The following is a 23,204-nucleotide window of genomic DNA, read 5'->3' on the forward strand; positions in this document are numbered from 1 at the left end:
TAAATATATGTCTGTTTTCTCTAAACAACCAGGGTCCTATAGCATCGAATCAGCTACAAATCTGCAATCTTCCTTTTCAGGCTTAGAGTGTTTACTAGATAAAGAAGTACGGTTATCAGGGGCGCCTCTAGCCCTTTTATCACTCCAGGCAAGAAAACATATGCCCCCCCCCCCCCCAAAAAAAAAATATAAAAAAAAAATATGGGCCTGAAATTCCTCATGTAACACAGTTAATTAGACAAAGTGTCTTTTAAAAGTAATTTTACTTCTTCTAATTCTCCCCTCCCCTAGAAAGGTATGCACACGTTTCTTTTGGTTCATGTATTAGCATGGTATTTAGTAATCATGAGCCCCAAAATGCCAAGTGCTGCAACAATACCACGTGCTGCAACAATAACTCCAAAATATCAAATGCACTCACACTGTACACACACATCAGAATCACTGCTGGAACCATGGATCAGTGCTGGAACCATGGAAAGGGATGCCCGCAGCAGAGACGACACCGGAATTGGTGTCACCCAGTGCGGTAACAGCTGATACTGTACAAATTGGAGGTAACAGGGATCAGCATACACTGCAGCTAGTTTACTATCAGTACAGGCATAGAGTAACAGTTTATATATCAAATTCTGCTGCTCTTTAATGTTTACCTGAGGGTAAAAAGTATAAAAGACAATATTCTTATCTAGATGATGTTTAAGCTCTCCTGACACCTCCAAGGTCTTTACTGTTCTCCCCCCACCCCACGTAGCATTTGTAGCTCTGGCTGGTCCAGTCGGAGCCTGGAACATGCACAGTCCACTCCATTTGCCCTCTCTGTACGCACTCCCGAATGGCTGTGCACAACAGCTGTGGGCGAGAGTATCCTAAACAAACCAAATTTTGAAACGATTGGAACTGCGTTTGCACAGGAAGATCCTGGTGATGGATGCTACATGCTTCCGTGTGGGAGTGCGCACAGAGAGGCTGCGCTGCTGCATGGATGGACTGTGGCCTGGACATCCAGAGTGGAAATTGCATCAGCAAGATGGAGGGAAACCCAGACACAGTAAAGAGCCTGTAAGTGTAGAGATAGCCTATACATCCTCCAATCCAGGTACAGAATATCTTTTAACTCCCCTTTCCCCTCAGGTTTTTTTTTTTTTTTTTTTTTTTTTTATTTAATAAGGGTGTTGGTGAGAGAATGAGGGGTAAGAGTGCTGGGGGAGGGGGATTATTTAAAAGCAGATTTGATTCGGGGTGCAGGTGGGGTAGATTATTCAGGGTTGGCAAAAAGTGTGAGAATAGGCTGACACTTATTTTGGTGCATAGAGAAAAGGGACTGCTGGAATCCTGCAGATTGGGCAGGTGGAAATATGTTGAGACATAGGGTTGACGCAGAGGGGATGGAGAGGTAGTGACTGAGTGCTACTCAAAATTCCAACCACGATTTACTGTAATCAGTTTATAATGAAATGGAACCAGGTATTAACCGATTGTTCCATTCGTTTTATGAAACTGATTATATCATATGAAGAAAAGAAATTAGCAGACATCAAAGTTCAAATTTTGGAAACCAGAAGGGAACTCAATAAGTTCTCTTCCTTTGAACATTTTGATGAGCTGACTAATAAGATGAAGGAAAATATTTCAAAACTTGAAAATCATATTATGAATACAAAGCGTGTAAAGTTTCTTAGAGATTCGGGGGACTTTAAAGGGACACTTAAGTAAAAAAAATGAGTTTTACTCACCTGGGGCTTCCAATAGCCCCCTGCAGCTGTCAAGTGCCCTCGCTGTCTCCCTCCGATCCTCCTGGCCCCGCCGGCAGCCATTTCCTGTTTCGGTGACAGGAGCTGACAGGCTGGGGAGGCGAGTGATTCTTCGCGTTCCTGGCCACAATAGCGCCATTTATGCTGCTATAGCATATATCATATACCATATAGCAGCATAGAGGGTGCTAATGTGTCTGGGAATGCGAAGAATCTCTCATGTCCCCAGCTTGTCACCGAAACAGGAAGCGGCTGCCGGCGGGGCCAGGAGGATCGGAGGGAGATGGCGAGGGCACCGGACAGCTGCAGGGGGTTATTGGAAGCCCTAGGTGAGCAAAACTCATTTTTTTTTGTTTGACTTAAGTGTCCCTTTAAGAATAATGTGGTATATGAATGGGGCAAGTGGGAGACGGTGCATAGGTCACCTAGACCCATTCTTCGCAGACCTAAACACATTAAGGCTCCCTGCACACTGCAAATCTTTTTTCCGCTTCTGATTCCGATTCGGTTTCCGATTCTGATTTTCAATTCCGATTTTCCCTGAATACATTCAACAGAAAAACAGATAAACAGTAAAGATTAAAAATCGGAATCGGATGTAAAAACTGATTAAAAAGCGGAATCGGATTCGGAAATGCATGCAGTGTGCAAGAGGCCTAAGAGGGTGAGTTTCAGTTCTGCTGATAGTGCCGGTGCCAGATACCCCATAAATTAGGGAGGAGAGGGTTCAGTCTGTCTTCTCGAGCACCCCTAAGCGGGGGGGGGGGGGGGGGGACCAGCGCGGACAGACTGTACAGGAAATCCCTCCAGGACAACCGACTTATTACCAACAACCCAAGAAGGGCAATCAAAAGCACAGGGGTGGAGGGGAAGAAGGACCAAGAGGGCAGGCCGCAGGCACCGAAAGGTATTCAATTCCTCAGTTGTTTCAAATGTTATTAATTTGTCTTGCATGGAGCTTTCCTAGCCCCAAATCTCTCTACTTTCCAGAGGTCTATCCTATGCACCATCGCACCACTTTGATGTCTTCAGCACCATGCTGGACATCAACAAATTTGTTAGGAATTTGATGGTAAGGAAACACTTCTTGGAAATGGAGGACAAGAATACAGGGAAGTGTGGATGGGGGGTGGCCCCGGGGCCCTCTACAATCTCCGCCTGGACATTGATCAGATACCTCCATTCTTGGAGGTCTCTACCATCCTCGTGTTGGAACATTTGTCCAGCACAAGTGATGGCCCAATCTCCGGGGCGGCCCCGGGACCCGTGGCAACCTCCAACCCTCATTCCTACCCTATTCAGGTGGGAATGCCGATTGTAGATACTTTTCAAGATTTGGTGGAAAAGGGGCTTATGCAGGTGAAGAGAGTCAACAGGGCGGTCTCTGATTTAACATATCAGGAACGGGAGGCACTGCAGTCCCTCCAAAATAATAAAGCGATAGTTATTCGCAATGCAGATAAGGGGGGCGGGGCTGTGGTGGTTCTTGACTCAGCTACCTACAAAGATGAGGCACTACGCCAGCTGGGGGATATTAATACTTATGAGGTCCTGTCCTCTGACCCTACCTGTCGCTTTAAGACAGAGCTCAAACAACTTCTTAATCTTGGGGTTTCACTGGGAATTTTTAGTAAAAAAGAAAGGGACTACCTTTTGGTGGAGGCACCGGTCGTACCCATTTTTCATCATCTACCCAAGGTCCACAAGCCGGACGTTCCTCCCAGGGGCCGCTCAATAGTGGCTGGCATTGGCTCCTTGGGGGAGCGTCTGGGCCAATGGGTGGACGGGTGCCTCCAACCGTTGGTGCACCGTCTTCCTGGGTTTTTACGCGATACAACACATTTACTGCTGAGCTTGGAGTCCCTACAATGGGAGACATCCTTTATTTGGGTCACTATGGATGTGGCCTCGCTGTATTCCTCGATCCCCCATAAATTGGCCCTTAAAGCCCTAGATTTCCATATTAGAAAATATGGGTCATTCACACCCACCGTCAGCGATTTTCTCCTCCTGGCAGTAGATTATCTTCTTAGCCGAAATTATTTTATGTTTGACGGGATGTACTATCTCCAGAGATGTGGAGCTTCTATAGGAGCCAAATTCTCCCCATCCCTAGAAAATTTGTATATGGGATGGTGGGAGGAGCTCCATATCTTTGGAGAACACAACCCCTTTTTGGATTCTTTATTTTGGTATGCTAGGTATATCGATGATCTGCTGCTGGTTTGGAGGGGTCCTGAGGGGGATTTATCCAGGTTTTTGGCATACTGTAATAACAATGATCTGAATTTGTCCTTCACGATATCCCATAGTGCCACAGAAATAGATTATTTGGATCATACTTTGAGTGGCTACATTGGGGAGGATACATACCAGAACATTTAGGAAGACATGTGCAGGCAACTCGTTGCTCTTAGCAATGAGCTGCCATCCTAAACATACACTCAAGTCTATTCCACACGGTGAGATGATTAGAGCAGCGAGAAACTGCTCGGACCCCGACAGGGTACAACAGGAGTTGGGTCTGGTTGAATCTAGACTCCTTCACCGAGGTTATCGGAGAGATCAGATAGTAGAAGCAAGAGATCGTGTTTTGCTTAAAAAGAGAGGGGACCTATTGACCCCAGGTTCCAGCTGTAGGAATAGGCAATGGAACAAAGGTATACATTTTGTTACCTCTTATAGTTTGGGATATAACCAGATTGTCAATATTATTAAGAAATACTTGCCTGTCCTCCATTCGGACCCCAAACTCCATGCTGTGCTGACAGAAGGCTGTGGTTTTTCTTTACGACGTGCCCCTACTTTGGGCACTAGTCTCTCACCTAGCCTGTCCCAGAGCACAGATAAACCCAAACCCACTTGGCTGACATATAAGGGTTCCTACAGGTGTGGATACAACACGTAGGTATTGTGGTGTTCACAGCCAGACTAGTGAAATTACCTCACTCTCCAGGCACAACAGCTATGATATTAGGCAGTATATTAATTGCCAATCCTGTAATGTTGTTTATTTGGTCACGTGCGTGGATAGTGAGGTACAATATGTGGTTGTGGGGTGTACCATTCGCCCTCTCCGTCAAAGGATCTCGGAACATTACAATGGCGCGGGAAGATGCATTAGGAATGTTGCGTACATTACTAGTGCCTCCTGTGTATCCAAGCAGTTTTTCTATGCCCATTCAGGCAATATGTCAGGGTTTAGGTTCCAGGATATAGAGAGAGTAACATGCTCATTAAGGGGAGGTGATATATATAAGAGGTTATTAAAACGAGAGGCCTTTTGGTTTTGGAAATCGGGGGGACACGTTCCCCCTTTGGCCTCAACACTAGATTAGATCTGAATATGTTTTATGAAAGATGACAGTCTCCTTTCTTTCCCACTCCCAGAGAGGTCTCTCTCTCTCTCTCTCTCTCTCTCTCTCTCTCTCTCTCTCTCTCTCTCTCTCTCTCTCTCTCTCTCTCTCTCTCTCCATATAATAATGAGAGCCAGGTAAGTGCATGGTAAAATATTGGCAATGTAAATTGCTGATGTTTTTACTAGCAGCACTTAACTCATGGTCATTGCCACAACATAAACTCATTAAACACTGGCTCTGTGCATTAGCCTAAGTTAGCTATATAGGGCTTTGCATGTTCACCTATATGCTGATGTAAACATACTGTATGTTCTCATCCAATAGCCTCACAAAAATGCTATTTTTAAACCCAGTAGTTTTTGGTTCCTCTCTTATGCTTATATACTCACTGTAAACAGTACTGAGCATCTGCAGTTATTCTTTAACATGGACTCACCTAGGTAGAAGTAGGGGTGATGCAGGGGGGGGGGGTGGGAGATGTCAGTTGAGGGGCCTATGGACCCTGAGGACCACATGCCATCTTTTGTTAAACATTATAATATAACCCTATCCTAGTATAATATTTTTTTCCATCCTGCTACCACTAGTCATTGTCATAATAACATCAGGATAACATTCCACATTTTGTTTTGTCAAAAATGCACAAAAATGGCAATTATCAAATATGACAGCTCATCATTTATCAACAGAACTGCTACTGGGCTCTCCATCTCTTCACTTGACTGCTCCTACCTGACAAGACTTCTAACTGCTATTACCTCTCTGCAACAGATGACAGGTCAGCAGTTATGTGCAAAAAATGTAGCAGCTATTGTTACAAGTCTTGTCAGGTGGAAGAGACCAAGGTAAAAGGGGAGATAACTTTCTCAGCCTCTCTGCTGATACATGGGGATCTATAATATAGGTCGCATTTATTAGTATTTTTGTGGCACCAAGTATATTAAGAATTTTATTCTACTGATATCACATGAATCACTTTAGAGCTGAAAGAATGAGGGACATTTACACTACAATATTGCTTTAACATTTCACAATGATTTATGAACCAACAGTGAAATTAGTCCTACCTGCAAAGGTTTTGTAGTCTACTAAATCAAAAATGACAATGGCCACTGCTGACCAAGTGACTATTAGGGCACCAACGAGCAGCCATGCAGCTGGAGAGCTGAATGTCGTCTTCAGGTCCTGTGAGACTGTTCTTGTCACCTTTGCGGGTGGTTTCATAATGGATCCATTCTTGCCATCTAATACTGTGGTGGTAGTGGTAGATGTACGACCTATGAAAAAAAAAATCAAAATTATTAACTGCACAGAAGGCAATGTTGATTATACAGAACTCACATGATTATTCCATAAATGTGAACTCAGAAATCAACAGATGATTATAAAAATATATATATGTTCTATATAAAGGCAATTGAAAGTGCCATTTCTACCAATATTCTGGCTAAATATTCATTCTATTCCTTATTCAAAGATAGTTTGCATTCCCCACTTAGTGATTCTCCTCCACTTTAAATGCAACAGCAAACTATTACAATCAGCACACAAAATAATTATCTTCATGGCAGGGTCAGAATATTGTATGGAGATGTTCAGGGGTTTTATGTGACAGCAGAGCCGGAAGAAGCATAGAAAATCTTTCTAGGACAAACTCAGTTTGAAATCAGCTGTGAACTATCTGGAAAAGCCCCCCAAAGCACAGAAATAGCTAGTGGAGTAATCCTACAACTTGTTGTGAATAAACTGAGACGCTACACCTGCTATTGCCGAAATTCTGTTTTGTCCCCATGTTTATTGTCTGATGAAGCGGGCTGGGCCTGCGAAACGCATTGCACTTTTTTGGGGTACTATTTAATAAATGTGATTGCTACTATTCAGACAGTCTTTCGTGTCTGCTTTATGGAGGTAAGTCCACCACTTCCTCCCAGCAAATTTTAAAGTTGTTATCCGCTTTTATCCTGCTGGCGCCTCTGTTCTCCTACTGCTGTTGTGAATTGCAGGTCTTATCAGTAGATATGTTTGGTTGCTGACAACCAATACTTTGTTGCAGTTCTAGAGAAAGCCATGTGGCAGAGTGTCTTCTAAGGCTTTAACTGTTTTAAATGAAAGATATACAGTGCTGGGTCCACCACCCATATCAGCAGCATAACTACAAACCAACCCTGTAAGTAAAATATGCGGGGCTCCCCTTCCTATGATGACCCCTGCTCCTACCCATAACACATTTGGTTACATTAACTATGCTTTGCTCTACCTATATTCTACCTCTAGCACTTACAGCCAACCAAAACAAATGTGGGCATCATTATTCCCTTTTTAACAACTCCCTCCAAAAGAAGTGCATCTGCCATTCCTCTTTCCCAATAAGTAGTATTTCAACCACCTCACCCCCTTCCAATAACAAGTGTGGCCAAGAAAAACATACCACACCGTATATCTACCCAGTCATCCCATTCCCTGCTTCCACTGGATCTGTCCAGCACGGCTATTACCTAGCCTGTTGGCTATTGGCTACAAAAATTGACACATCTGAACACAGACCCATTCATCCTTTCTTTTATATGAATACTCTGAGCATCAGGGAGGACAATAAATTGTTGAAATTACTTAATTTGTGATTTTTCTTCCTCCTTTATTTGTGATTTGTATCTACCCACAATTCTGTGCCTCTAAAGAAGTAGCTGTATCATTACAAAATGTGCATAGCCTACACGTTGTATTTCACATAATGTAATCATTTGACATCTATATACTTACCTTTAACCCTATTGTAATAAATGTTACGTTTTATTGACACTTTAATGACACCTATTGGCCTCTAACCCTGCATTATTTTTTGTTCTATATCAAGTTAAATATCTACATATAGGGGTGGACCTTGTTAATTAGCTTGATTGTCATGATATACTCAAGAAAAACATCCAGACATAGCAAGTATAGCTACTGGACTTCCCTCTCCCCACCATAACAACTGTTGGTAGTATACCTGTTCCACCCAAAAGAAAAGTGTGACCAGTTCATAACACCCACACGTGTGACCAGTATAGCTCTACCTTCTCCAAAAGTGTAACCAGTGTAGCACCTGCCCCACAATACTGAGTGTGGTCAATAAAATACCCCTCCACCACAACAAGCATGCCCAGTGTAACAATCCTCCCTCCCTCTGCAAGTTTGTTCAATACAAAAACATCCAGTCCCTTGATAAGGTGACAACTCCCCTCCCCCCTCACCCTACCAGGCATAACAAGCAGCAATTCAGCAGCACAGTATTTGGCTGCATTTGAAGGAGAATGGACTCAACTTGGAGCTAGAGCAGTAAAAGTACTGTTCTCCAGTATGCTACTCTGTATAATGGGGAGGGGGTCTAATGGTGGCTAGTGGCTAAGAGAAAAGTGTATGTAATGGGGGAGTGCCACAACGTACTGTATGCAGGCTATAACTATAATTTAATAATATTAGTCTATGAATTTTGACCAGGCCACATTTTATTTCTGTAAGTGGAGATTTCACCATATGCAAGAAACATATTTCTATGATTGTAATAAATACAGTTTATATTCTGCAGCAACATATACCAGGCTAAAGTTCAGTGTTCATTAGATACATACGTCCTGCAGAATTACAGAAAATATTACACTGTGAAAATTCAATCAAATTACTCCCTTGGAAGAGAAGAATTACAGTTTACAGTGTAATGATAAGCAATGATGAGAAGTATTATAATATGAGTTATGTAGGAAATCAAGTCAGAACACCTCTCTTCTAATATAGGTTGCAACTTGTGTGACCCGTATTAATCCTTTTCCACCTACAGTAAATGTCAAATCATTAGTTAGCGAGAAAAGTGAAGCCTACAACAGCATTATCGAAGATGTCCTATTTTCTGAGCAATTAATGATCCCGGCAATTAATGATCTCTGCTTATACAAATCAAATCCTCTTTTGGACCAAAAATCAACCACTATAAAATACAGGAGGGTCTATTAACAAAGGTTAGTGATATTGAAGGCTTATATTAAACTGAGTACATTTAGTACTTTTTTGGGCACAGCACAGTGTTATTGGATGGTGTTAGAGCTGCAATGCAAGTGACACACATGGCTGTAAACCACATAGCTACCTGCACTGCATAGTGTGCACAATCCCTTAGACTTGAAACGTAAAAGTCTGAATTAGGAAGGGAATTAAAGTGACTCTACAGGAAAACAGAACATAAAAATAAATAACATTTATTTATTTTTATTTAACATTTTTAGTGTTAAAACAACAAAAATGATAACAAATACCACACAGGTACTGACATCTGCAAGATACTATTCTATCATGCTCACAATAAGATTTCATGTAAAATGTTACAGAGTTCACCACAAGGTACTTAATACTTATTCATAATACTAAATGAATCCCAGCCTAATGGATCCACTGTCTTATGATCAGTCCCTATGCCCCAACACTAGATTTACCATTCTTGCGCAGATTTGCGTAAATCCCTTTGAGCTCACACCTAGTAGCACCCCTGCTGAGTTTTTTAACATGCCATCAGCTCCATTGTTCTCTTTCTTTTGTTCTGAAAACACAACCATTACCTGTGAGGCCTGAGCATTTGTTTACTCTACCTCACATCCCCCACAACCAGAGAGTTCTGTTCTTTGTGTGCCAGACTGATACTGTAATCAAGGGGCTTTTATTGGTGTTTCAATGTGCACTGTGTGGGTAGAGGTCATGGGAGTGCCCAGTGCAGTAGCAAGTCACTCGTGCTTCACTGAGCAAGCTGGACCCACAAAGTCTGCTAAGGTCTGTCATTGCCATAATACATATGATATTTATATAAACCCACGACGGACAATTTTTTTACTTCACTGTCACTGTCGCACAGACTGCTGCAGTGCAAAACAATGCTATTGGGCACGGTGAATAAAGTCCGGTGTGAACTTCCTCAGCTTGCAAAAGACACTGCACAGCGAGACGTATTATTATTATTTATTGTATTTATAAATTTATATAGTGACAGGAACCCCCGTTAGGTAGTGAGTGACAGGCGCCCCCTCACCTCGCAGCCAGCAGCGTCAGACCTCGATCAGCGGGCGACCCGACCAGTTAGAGCGGGCGCCAGGCGCAAATATGCGGAAGTGATGTCACTTCCGCATATCAGCGGTGTCCGCTAGGTAGGTCCTTGCGCCCACTCTAACTGGTCGCCGGCTGATCGAGGTCTGACGCTGCTGGCTGTCTGGAAGCGGGAACAGCTGCGGCGGCCGGGGGGGGGTGGTTGGTGTGTGTGACAGCGGGGCCGTTCTTCCCGCGTGTCCTTGTCATCAAATCGAAGGTGTTGCATAATTGAGATTAATCTATTTTGGGGCATTGTCTCTTTGATTACTGGCACCCCAGTTAGGTAGTGAGTGACAGCAGGGACCCCTGTTAGGTAGTGAGTGACAGCAGGGACCCCCATTAGATAGTGAGTGACAGGGACCCCAGGTTAGATAGTGAGTGACAGGGACCCCCATTAGGTAGTGAGTGACAGGCGCCCCTCACCTCGCAGCCAGCAGCGACCTGACCAGTTAGAGTGGGCGCCGGGCGCAAATATGCAGAAGTGATGTCACTTCCGCATATCAGCGGTGTCCGCTAGGGCCCCCCAAAATAGCGCTAGCGACGCCACTGAGCACTGGTGTAAAATTCAGTGCAGTTTCTAGGCTAAAATGCAACCAGGGCGAGGGTGTAAAAATTGCGCCCCCCCCAAAGCAAGGTATGGGTGCCCGCAGTATAGGTTAGCCAGGTCTAGTTGCACTCAGTATAGATTCCCCCAGTATAGGTAGCCCAGAATAGGTACCCCAGTATAGGTAGCCAGCTATAGGTCCCCCCAGTATAGGTAGCCAGGCATAGGTGAGCCAGTATAATTGCCTCCGGTATAGGTTAGTCAGGTAGGTGCCTCCAGTATAGGTAGCCAGTATAGTTGCCCCCAGTATAGGTTAGATAGGCAGGCGCCCCCGGTATAAGTTAGATAGGTAGGTGCCCCCATGACAGGTTAGCTAGGTGGGTGCCTCTAATATAGGTAGCCAGAATAGTTGCCCCCAGCATAGGTTAGATAGGTAGATGCCCCCAGTATAGGTTAGTTAGGTAGGTGCCTCCAATATAGGTAGCCAGTTTAGTTGTCACCTGTATAGGCTAGCTAGGTAGGTAGGTAGGTGCCCCCAATACAGGTTAGATAAGTTAATGTTCCCACTATAGGTTAGATAGGTAGCTGCCCCCCCAGTATAGGTTAGATAGGTAGGTGCCCCCCAGTATAGGTTAGATAGGTAGGTGCCCCCCAGTATAGGTTAGATTAGGTAGCTGCCCCCTCAGTATAGGTTAGATTAGGTAGCTGCCCCCCAGGTTAGATAGGTAGGTGCCCCCCAGGATAGGTTAGATATGTAGGCGCCCCCAGTATAGGTTAGGTAGGTGCCCCCCATGATGGAGGGGGGAGCCGCAGCCGCGGGGAGGGCAGCCCAACCTCTCCCTCCCTTCCTCTCCCCAGCCGCCCTCTGTGCTCCCCCCTCAGACTGCAAAGCAATGGGCAGGGAAGCTCTATACAAAACTACTCACCTCCCTGGTTCCAATCGCTACTCACTCGCCGCCAGTCTCCTCTCTGCATAGACGCTGATACACACGCTGCTTCCTGTGTGTGTATCAGTGTCTACTCTGTGCAGAGAGGAGACTGGCGGCGAGAGAGCAGCGATTGGAACCAGGGAGGTGAGTCGTTTTGTATAGCGCTTCCCTGCCCATTGCTTTGCAGTCCGAGGGGGGAGCACGGAGGGCGGCCTAGGAGAGGAAGGGAGGGAGAGGTCGGGCTGCCCTCACCGCGGCTGCAGCTCCGCCCTCCATCACAGCGCCCCCCCTCCCAACAGCGCTCAGGGCGCACGCACGGCCCTAGAAACGGCCATGGTAAAATTATACACACTTTCACATACCTTCATGTGGTGGCAAAAGTGCCAATTGCCCTCTGATTGCATTTTGCTGCATGAATCGGCAACAGAGTTCTGTGTCTGTGTGGGTTTCCTCCGGGCACTCCGGTTTCCTCCCACATCCCAAAAACATACAGATAAGTTAATTGGCTTCCCCATAGAATTGGCCCTAGATCATGATACATACATAGACATACTGTATGATTATGACAGGGACTAGATTTTGAGCCACTCTGAGGGACAGTTAGTGATGAGACAATATACTCTGTACAGTGCTACGTAATATGATACGGCAGGCATGTCTGAAGGTTTCCATCCAAGTCTCACACAGCTACTCTGTGTAAACAAATGCAAGGCCTTAGGTAATGGGTGGTTTGCACAACAATAGATTGAAGATAATCAACCTGAAGACCTGTGAAGATCTCAGCAGGGGTGAATAACACCTCTGGCTTTGCAACAGAAAATAGAAAACTCGGTAATTCTAGTGTTAATCACCCAGTGACCACCCATCAATCACCTATCAAACACCCCATCACCACCTGTTACTGCTCTGCCCCTTGCGGGCACCCAATCACCCGCCCACACCCTCAGATAGCCCCCCAGACCCCCTCTGATCAACTTGCCAGTGCATTGCTTGCATATATTCTCCTTTGTAATCACCTACTGATCACCTATCAATCACCCCGTCACCCCCTGTCACCACCTGTCACTGCTACCCATCAGATCAGACCCTAATCTGCACCTTGCGTGCAACCAATCACCCGCCCACACCCTCAGATAGCCCCCCAGACCCGCTCTAATCAACTCGCCAGTTCATTGCTTGCATATATTCTTCCTTGTAATCACCTACTGATCACCTATCAGTCACCCCGTCACCCCCTGTCACTGCTACCCATCAGATCAGACCCTAATCTGTCCCTTGCGGGCACCCAATCACCCACCCACACCCTCAAAAAAAACCCCTAGATCCCCTCTGATCACCTCCCCACAATTATTTACATCTGTTCTACCCTCTAATCACCCACTGATCACCCCCTGTCACCACCTGTCACTTCTACCCATCATACCCATCAGATCAGACCCTCATCTGCCCCTTTCGGGCACCCAATGACCGGCCCACACCCACATATCACCCTCAGATACCCCCAATCACCGCCCCAGTGCATTTCTTGCATCTATTACCCCCTCTATTTACACCCTGAGACACCCATCAATCACGTCCTGTCACCCCCAAGCACACCTACCCATCAAATCAGGCCCTAATTTGCACCGTGTGGGCTCCTGATCACTCGGCCAAACCCTCAGATCCCCCTCAGACCCCCTTCTGATCACCTCCCCAGTGCATTGATTGCATCTATTCTCCCCTCTAATCACCCACTGAGACACCCATCAATCACCTCCTGTCACCACCTGTCACTCCTATCCATCAGATCAGGCCCTAATCTGCCCCCCTGCGGGCTTCTGTTCACCCGGTTAAACCCTCACCCGCCCCCCTGCAGTCACAGAATATTTTTTTTCTGATCGCTGCTGGTACGACTTAATTGTGGCTAAGATCAACTGTTATGCCACACAATACGCAACCGCCAATCCAAGAAGCTACTATGCCCAGCATTTTTGGTCGAAGCCACTCCAAGTTTCCGAACGTGACATTTTTTGGGGCCTTCTCCTTAACATTGGTCTAGTCAAAAATAATGTATTGCAGTCTTATTGGTCTACGTACCCAATACATCACATGCCCATGTTCTCTGCTGCCATGTTCAGGTCACGATTTGAGAACATCCTGCGCTTCCTGCACTTCAGTTCCAATACAACCTGTCATCTAAGAGGCCACCCTGCTTATGACTGGTTCCACAAAATTTGCCCCTCATAGACCACCTGTCATTAAAATTTGCAGATGCTTATACCCCTGAACAGTCATTTTGAGGCATTTGGTTTCTAGACTACTCCTCACGGTTTTGGGCCCCTAAAATGCCAGGGCCGTATAGGAACCCCACAAGTAATCCCATTTTTGAAAAAAGACTCCCCAAGGTATTCTGTTAGGGTTATGATGAGTTCATAGAAGATTTAATATTTTATCAAAATTTAGTAGAAATTGATTTTTATTGTTTTTTTTTCACAAAGTGTCATTTCCCACTAACTTGACAAAAAATAAAATCTTTTATGAACTCACCATACACCTAACGGAATACCTTGGGGTGTCTTCTTTCTAAAATAGGGTCACTTGTGGGGTTCCTATACTGCCCTGGCATTTTAGGGGCCCTAAACCATGAGGAGTAGTCTAGAAATCAAATGCCTGAAAATGACCCGTGAATAAATGACTTTTTTTAAATTTTTTTTTACACACAATTGTCCATTTACAGAGATATTTCTCCCACCCAGCATGGGTAGGTGTAAGAATAAACCCCAAAACACATTATACTATTTCTCCTGAGTATGGCGATACCACATGTGTGACACTTTTTTGCAGCCTAGGTGCGCTAAGGGGCCGAACGTCCAATGAGTACCTTTAGGATTTCACAGGTCATTTTGAGACATTTGGTTTCAAGACTACTCCTCACGGTTTAGGGCCCCTAACATGCCAGGGCAGTATAGGAACCCCACTAATGACCCCATTTTAGAAAGAAGACACCCCAAGGTATTCTGTTAGGAGTATGGTGAGTTCATAGAAGATTTTATTTTTTTGTCACAAGTTAGCGGAAATTGATTTTTATTGTTTTATTTCCACAAAGTGTCATTTTCCGCTAACTTGTGACAAAAAATAAAATATTCTATGAACTCACCATACTCCTAACGGAATACCTTGGGGTGTCTTCTTTCTAAAATGGGGTCATTTGTGGGGTTCCTATGCTGCCCTGGCATTTTAGGGGCCCTAAACCGTGAGGAGTAGTCTGGAAACCAAATGTCTCAAAATGACCTGTGAAATCATAATGGTACTTATTGGACTTTGGGCTCTTAGTGCAGTTAGGGTGCAAAAAAGTGCCACACATGTGGTACCGCCGTACTCAGGAGAAGTAGTATAATGTGTTTTGGGGTGTATTTTTACATATACCCATGCTTGGTGGGAGAAATATCTCTGTAAATGACAATGGTTTGATGTTTTTACACACAATTGTCCATTTACAGAGATATTTCTCCCACCCAGCATCTATTTCGATGGTGAACATAGATATTTGTTAGGAGTTCTGTTTTTAAGAAAATTGCCAAAATAAAATTATGTGCAATAGATCAATTATCCACCTTGAAACTGATTTAATTGTAAATACGTTTGTGTCCTTTCATTTATAAACCTGTTGGTTTACAAAAAAAAGTCAGGATGAAACCAAGGTGAAAGTGACACGGAGAGTAGTGTTGGGCGAACAGTGTTCGCCACTGTTCGGGTTCTGCAGAACATCACCCTGTTCGGGTGATGTTCGAGTTCGGCCGAACACCTGACGGTGCTCGGCCAAACCGTTCGGCCATATGGCCGAACTAAGAGCGCATGGCCGAACGTTCCCCGAACGTTCGGCTAGCGCTGTGATTGGCCGAACGGGTCACGTGGTTCGGACCCGAACGCGCTCTGATTGGCCGAACGGTCACGTGGTTCGGGTAAATAAATACCCGAACCACGTCATATCTCCGCCATTTGTCTGTGGGTTTAGCTTTGGGTAGGCAGGCAGGGTAGTTCGCGCTCCAGCCACGCTAGCCAGGGTCCCCCCTGTCATTGTGTCACTGCTGGGAACAGTAGTACACCGCTTGCTCAGCCACACTATATAGCATTCTGTTTACTGCCACTCTGTGTACCTCGCTCAGCCACACTATATAGCATTCTGTTTACTGCCACTCTGTGTCTGCTGGGAATAGTAGTACACCGCTTGCTCAGCCACACTATATAGCATTCTGTTTACTGCCACTCTGTGTACCTCGCTCAGCCACACTATATAGCATTCTGTTTACTGCCACTCTGTGTCTGCTGGGAATAGTGGTACACCGCTCGCTCAGCCACACTATATAGCATTCTGTTCACTGTTCTGTGTCTGCTTGGAATAGTGGTACACCGCTCGCTCAGCCACACTATATAGCATTCTGTTTACTGTTCTGTGTCTGCTGGGAATAGTGGTACACCGCTCGCTCAGCCACACTATATAGCATTCTGTTTACTGTTCTGTGTCTGCTGGGAATAGTGGTACACCGCTCGCTCAGCCACACTATATAGCATTCTGTGCACTGTTCTGTGTCTGCTGGGAATAGTGGTACACCGCTCGCTCAGCCACACTATATAGCATTCTGTTCACTGTTCTGTGTCTGCTGGGAATAGTGGTACACCGCTCGCTCAGCCACACTATATAGCATTCTGTTTACTGTTCTGTGTCTGCTGGGAATAGTGGTACACCGCTCGCTCATCCACACTATATAGCATTCTGTTCACTGTTCTGTGTCTGCTGGGAATAGTGGTACACCGCCCGCTCAGCCACACTATATAGCATTCTGTTCACTGTTCTGTGTCTGCTGGGAATAGTGGTACACCGCTCGCTCAGCCACACTATATAGCATTCTGTTCACTGTTCTGTGTCTGCTGGGAACAGTAGTACACCGCTCGCTCAGCCAGAGTATATAGCATTGTGTTTACTGCCACTCTGTGTACACCGCTCAGCCAGACTATATACCATTGTTTACTGACACTCTGTGTACACCGCTCAGCCAGACTATATACCATTGTTTACTGACACTCTGTGTACACCGCTCAGCCAGACTATATACCATTGTTTACTGCCACTCTGATTCTGCTGGGAACAGTAGTACACCGCTCGCTCAGCCAGACTATATAGCATTGTGTTTACTGCCACTCTGTGTACACCGCTCAGCCAGACTATATACCATTGTTTACTGACACTCTGTGTACACCGCTCAGCCAGACTATATACCATTGTTTACTGAAACTCTGTGTACACCGCTCAGCCAGACTATATACCATTGTTTACTGCCACTCTGATTCTGCTGGGAACAGTAGTACACCGCTCGCTCAGCCAGACTATATACCATTGTTTACTGACACTATATAGCAGACTATATAGCATTGTGTGTACACCGCTCAGCCAGACTATATACCATTGTTTACTGCCACTCTGATTCTGCTGGGAACAGTAGTACACCGCTCGCTCAGCCAGACTATATACCATTGTTTACTGACACTCTGTGTACACCGCTCAGCCAGACTATATACCATTGTTTACTGCCACTCTGATTCTGCTGGGAACAGTAGTACACCGCTCGCTCAGCCAGACTATATACCATTGTTTACTGACACTCTGTGTACACCGCTCAGCCAGACTATATACCATTGTTTACTGCCACTCTGATTCTGCTGGGAACAGTAGTACACCGCTCGCTCAGCCAGACTATATACCATTGTTTACTGACACTATATAGCAGACTATATAGCATTGTGTGTACACCGCTCAGCCAGACTATATACCATTGTTTACTGACACTCTGTGTACACCGCTCAGCCAGACTATATACCATTGTTTACTGCCACTCTGATTCTGCTGGGAACAGTAGTACACCGCTCGCTCAGCCAGACTATATACCATTGTTTACTGACACTCTGTGTACACCGCTCAGCCAGACTATATACCATTGTTTACTGCCACTCTGATTCTGCTGGGAACAGTAGTACACCGCTCGCTCAGCCAGACTATATAGCATTGTGTTTACTGCCACTCTGTGTACACCGCTCAGCCACACTATATAGCATTGCGTACTCTGCCAGTCAGTGTGTATATTGCTGGGATCAGTAATACTCCACTCACCGTCAACCACTATATGAGCTCAACATGAGTTCCCCAGAGACCTCCGCTGTGAGCAGCACTCCCAACAACAGCAACAGCCAACGCCCCACGCAAGCTATAACATCCACCCCAGCAGCCAGTGGTCAGCAGCAGCCCTCCCCGGAGGAGAACGTTGTGTCCATCAGTCCGTCGCCAGAGCGATTAATGAGGGCTGCCATTGAGGAGATGATGGGGCCTGATGTGGAGGAGGAGGTCTGGCTCAGGCCAGCATCCCAAGTTAATGTTGAGGACGATGAGGGGTCTGTGTCTGGGGATGTTGGGGTGGCAGAGGTGGTGGGTGGGTCAGACTCAGGAGAAGAGTTGTATGATGAGGATGATGATCGGGACCATCTGTATGTGCCTCAGAGTCCGACCCCGGAAAACATGTTGTATCGTGTGTTTAGGTACTAAAATCTGCGTTCCCTCCCAGTAGTGTTGGGCGAACAGTGTTTGCCACTGTTCGGGTTCTGCAGAACATCACCCTGTTCGGGGTGACTATATAGCAGACTATATAGCATTGTGTTTAATGCCACTCTGTGTACACGGCTCAGCCACACTATATAGCATTGTGTTTACTTCCACTCTGTGTCTGCTGGGAACAGTAGTACACCGCTCACCCGCCACTGTATAGCATTGTGCTCTGTGTCACTGCTGACAATAGTGGTACACCGCTCACCCACCACTGTATAGCATTTCTGTACTGCCACTGTACTGCTGCCAGTCAGCGTGTACTTTAAGGATAAGTGAAATGAGGAAGAAATCCGGTGAAAGAGGGAGGGGCAAGGGAAGAGGTGTTTCCCCTGACGGTTCACGTACAGGCCACAGGGGAGCACCCAAGAAAACCCACTCAATACTGCCCATGTTGTCCAGGACAACAACCCTCACAGATCCAAAAGAACAGGACCAGATAATTACTTGGATGACCTCTCAAGCGTCCAGCAGTGGGTTAAGCAGCACCAGCACATCACGCACGAGGTCCGAGTCCTCAGCCAGTTAAAGTCTGGGCTTTCTTTGAAGACTGCACTGAGGATGTTACCATGGCGATTTGCAAGGTGTGCAAGACCCGCCTGAGCAGGGGGAAAAGTATTAACAACCTCTCCACCACCAGCATGAGCCGCCACATTCTATCCAAACATCCCACTCTGTGGGCAAACGCGGCAGGACAGGGTACCACCAGCAACACTGCCTCCCTTGGGTTCACCAGACTCACCACCAGACCCGCCTCAGCAGCAGCAGTAGCCCAGCCATTGCGTGGTTCACAACATTCACAAACATCAGACGATGCTGACACTGTCACTTTCCGGACTAGTGCTCTTGAGGTCTCCCAGTGTTCATCAAACACAACAACCAACAGCCCTTCGGTGTGCAGCGCTACGGTTGAGTTGTCTGTCTCTGAGATGTTTGAGCACAAGAGGAAATTGCCAGCAAATGACCCCCGGGCCGTGGCAGTAACAGCCAGCCAGCATAGCCAAGCTTCTGGCCTGCGAAATGCTGCCATATCGAGTGGTGGAGACAAACAGCTTCAAGGGCATGATGTCAGTGGCCATCCCACGTTACGTTGTTCCCAGCCGCTACCACTTTGCGCGCTCTGCAGTGCCTGAGTTGCATGAGCACGTGGTCAGCTAAATAACCCGAAGCTTGAAGAATGCCGTTGCCTGCAAGGTTCACCTCACCACTGACACCTGGACGAGTGCGTTCGGCCAGGGTCGATACATCTCCCTTACCGCGCACTGGGTGAACCTTGTGGAGCCTGGCAGCGATTCCTCACCTGCTACGGCGCGGGTGTTGCCCACGCCGCAAACAGCTGGATAACAACAGCAGCACCTACCTCTCTGACTCCTTCTCCTCCAACGCATCTCAAAGCTGTACCTCATCCGGAAATGCTAACCCAGCACCAGCAGCAGTAGGATCGTGGAAGCAGTGCAGCACAGCTGTTGGCATGCGTCAGCAAGCGTTGCTGAAGCTGATCTGCCTTGGGGATAAGCAGCACACAGGGGAGGAAATTTGGAGGGGAATAAAGGAACAGACGGATTTGTGGCTGGCACCGCTGGACCTGAAACCGGGCATGAAGCTAGACACCTGGCACGAACTGGCAATGTACGCAATAGAGGTGCTGGCTTGCCCGGCAGCCAGCGTTATGTCGGAACGCTGTTTCAGTGCTGCCGGAGGCATCATCACAGATCGGCGTATCCGCCTCTCCACAGAAAATGCAGACCGTCTGACTCAAATTAAAATGAATCAATCCTGGATTGGAAACGACTACGCAACACTCCTGGACCCCAACCAAGTAACATGACCGATGAACATCTGGGATGGTTTAGCGTTTCCGGTCCCTGTTTATTGAACCTCTCATCTGTATTACATTTATGACTGCATGGCGGCAAAAAGCATTGCTGCTATATCCGCACGCTTTTTGTCCTCATGCAAGGCCTGGGTTGTTGTGTCTCACAAAGCGTGGCCTTCTCCTCCTGCGCCTCCTCCTGTTCCATCACGTGTGCTGCTGCTGCTGCTGCTGCTGCTGCTGCTGGGTTACCGTTGCCGGTCCCTGTTTATGGAACCTCTTATCTTTATTACATTTATGACTACATGGCGGTACAAAGCATGCTATCCGCACGCTTTTTGTCCTCATGCAAGGCCTGGGTTGTTGTGTCTCACAAAGCGTGGCCTTCTCCTCCTGCGCCTCCTCCTGTTCCATCACGTGTGCTGCTGCTGCTGCTGCTGCTGCTGGGTTACCGTTGCCGCGTGGTCCCTGTTTATTGAACCTCTTATCTTTATTACATTTATGACTACATGGCGGTACAAAGCATGCTATCCGCACGCTTTTTGTCCTCATGCAAGGCCTGGGTTGTTGTGTCTCACAAAGCGTGGCCTTCTCCTCCTGCGCCTCCTCCTGTTCCATCACGTGTGCTGCTGCTGCTGCTGCTGCTGGGTTAGCGTTGCCGCGTGGTCCCTGTTTATTGAACCTCTTATCTTTATTACATTTATGACTACATGGCGGTACAAAGCATGCTATCCGCACGCTTTTTGTCCTCATGCAAGGCCTGGGTTGTTGTGTCTCACAAAGCGTGGCCTTCTCCTCCTGCGCCTCCTCCTGTTCCATCACGTGTGCTGCTGCTGGGTTAGCGTTGCCGCGTGGTCCCTGTTTATTGAACCACTTATCTTTATTACATTTATGACTGCATGGTGGTACAAAGCATGCTATCCGCACGCTTCTTGTCCTCATGCAAGGCCTGGGTTGTTGTGTCTCAAAGCGTGGCCTTCTCCTCCTGCGCCACCCTCCTCCTGTTCCATCACGTGTGCTGCTGCTGGGTTAGCATTACCGGTCCCTTTTCCTGGAACCTCTTATATGTATTACATTTATGACTGCATGCCGACAAAAAGCATGTTACCTGTGCAAAGAAAACAGACATTTCCCGCATTTAAAAGACAGTTTTCCCTTTGAAACTTTAAAATCGATTTTCTCAAAAACTATAAGCTCTTTTTGCTAAATTTTTTTTCCTCTTGTACCCACTCCCAAGGTGCACATACCCTGTAAATTTGGGGTATGTAGCATGTAAGGAGGCTTTACAAACCACAAAAGTTCGGGTCCCCATTGACTTCCATTATGTTCGGAGTTCGGGTCGAACACCCGAACATCGCGGCCATGTTCGGCCTGTTCGGCCCGAACCCGAACATCTAGATGTTCGCCCAACACTAACGGAGAGTGCCATATTTATTTACTTTTAAACAATACCAGTTTCCTGGCAATCCTGTTGATCTTTTGGCATCAGAGTGTCTGAATCACACACCTGAAACAAGCATGCAGCTAATATAGTCAGAGTTCACTCAGAGACAGTGGTGCTCAGTAAGATTTCGGATATCTGAACTACCCAGATAATCCAAACTTTTTCCACTATCCGAACTTTGAATAGCAATTCGGATATTTTTTAAAATCTGAATAGACTATCCGAGCAAACTCGGATTTCCCTTCTGAAATCCGGGCGGATAGTTAGTTCAGATATCCGAGCAGAAGCGAAAATCACTTTCAATGTCCAAAATCCCTTTCGAAGAGAGGGAGAGAGAGTGAGAGTGAGAGAGAGAGAGACCTCTGAAAGGGGTTTGTGACATTTAAAGAGACTTTTGGAAGCATTTTAAGCTAATTTCAGGTCACTTCCGGTTTTCTATCCGGATATCAGATTCTGCCCGTATACACGAGGTCGGATATCAGATTCGGATCCGGAATGGAAAATTATCTGGGTATCCGGATCCGTATTAGATTCAGATAGTGAAAAGTTGTATCCGAGCAGCACTGCTCAGAGACATATGATCTGCATGCTTGTTCAGAGTCTGTGGCTAAAAGTATTAGATAGAAAAAATCAACAGGAAAGCCAGCCAACTAGCATGGTTTAAGCACTTCAGGACCATAGGCTTACACCCCACCAGTGACCAGGCAATTTTTTACAATTTAGTAGTACAACGTGATCCCCTACAAAACCCCGCCCCAGGACTTTTGGTGTTAGCTGGTCCTGGGGCTGCCACCTTCTCGACGCCTATTGATGTTAGGCGGTTCAGGAATGGGGTTAAAAGGAAATAAATATGTCAGAATCCATATCTCTCTCACCCTGGGTTCCCTTTAAAGTAAGAATGTAAACACAATACAGTATTTAATAGTACATAGCTCAAAGACCAAACAAATTGTTGATTTTTTTTTATTTGGTCATGGTCAACACACTCAATTAATAAAAGGTCCTTTAAACCACTTGATCACTACAGGTTGTGTTCCCCTTATGGACCAGAGCAATAAAGCAATTTTCATCTTTCCCCGCTCCTCCCATTCATTCACCAATAACTTTATCACTACTAATCACACTGAAATGATCTATATTTTTTTTTCACCACAAATTAAGCTTTCTTTGGGTGGTACTTTTTGCTAAGAATTATTTTTATGCTAAATGCATTTTAACCAGAATAATAAGAAAATAAGTAAAAATCATTATTTCTCAGATTTCAGCCATTATAGTTTTAAAGCTGTTTAAAACTCTGACAAAATTTTCAACAAAAATGTGTTTTCCTACTTTTTGTTACCCATACAATTATCATATTTGTGTTTGTGCACACGTATTATTATTCATTTAGACATTATAACTTCCCAAAGTTCAGTTAATTTATTTTTATTGCTGCTGGTGCATTTTATTCATAACTGTTGTAATTCTGTTGTGAATGCAGCAACCAGTGATTTCTGACCTGTGTTTCACCCCAGGACTCATCAGCTAAAGTCCTGCACAGCCAGATAATCTTTACATAAATGTATCAAGTAAAGAATGTATACACAAGATACGCTTAACAGCATGAGGGTGTGGGTTCTCC

General features: G+C 45.8%; 1 protein-coding gene across 50 annotated transcripts in view; it reads right to left on the bottom strand.

Annotated features, from left to right (window-relative positions):
• LOC137503854 (titin homolog) overlaps positions 1–23,204 on the bottom strand; it is a 1,065,379-nt gene that overhangs the window by 933,615 nt on the left and 108,560 nt on the right. For all 50 annotated transcript variants that reach the window (XM_068231415.1, XM_068231409.1, XM_068231432.1 and 47 more), the window contains exon 2: positions 6,181–6,390. In XM_068231415.1, the coding sequence (XP_068087516.1) occupies positions 6,181–6,390 (210 nt within the window). The remainder of the gene's footprint in view (positions 1–6,180; positions 6,391–23,204) is intronic.

Source organism: Hyperolius riggenbachi, chromosome 4 (genome assembly GCF_040937935.1).
Source record: "Hyperolius riggenbachi isolate aHypRig1 chromosome 4, aHypRig1.pri, whole genome shotgun sequence".
Lineage (NCBI taxonomy): Eukaryota > Metazoa > Chordata > Amphibia > Anura > Hyperoliidae > Hyperolius > Hyperolius riggenbachi.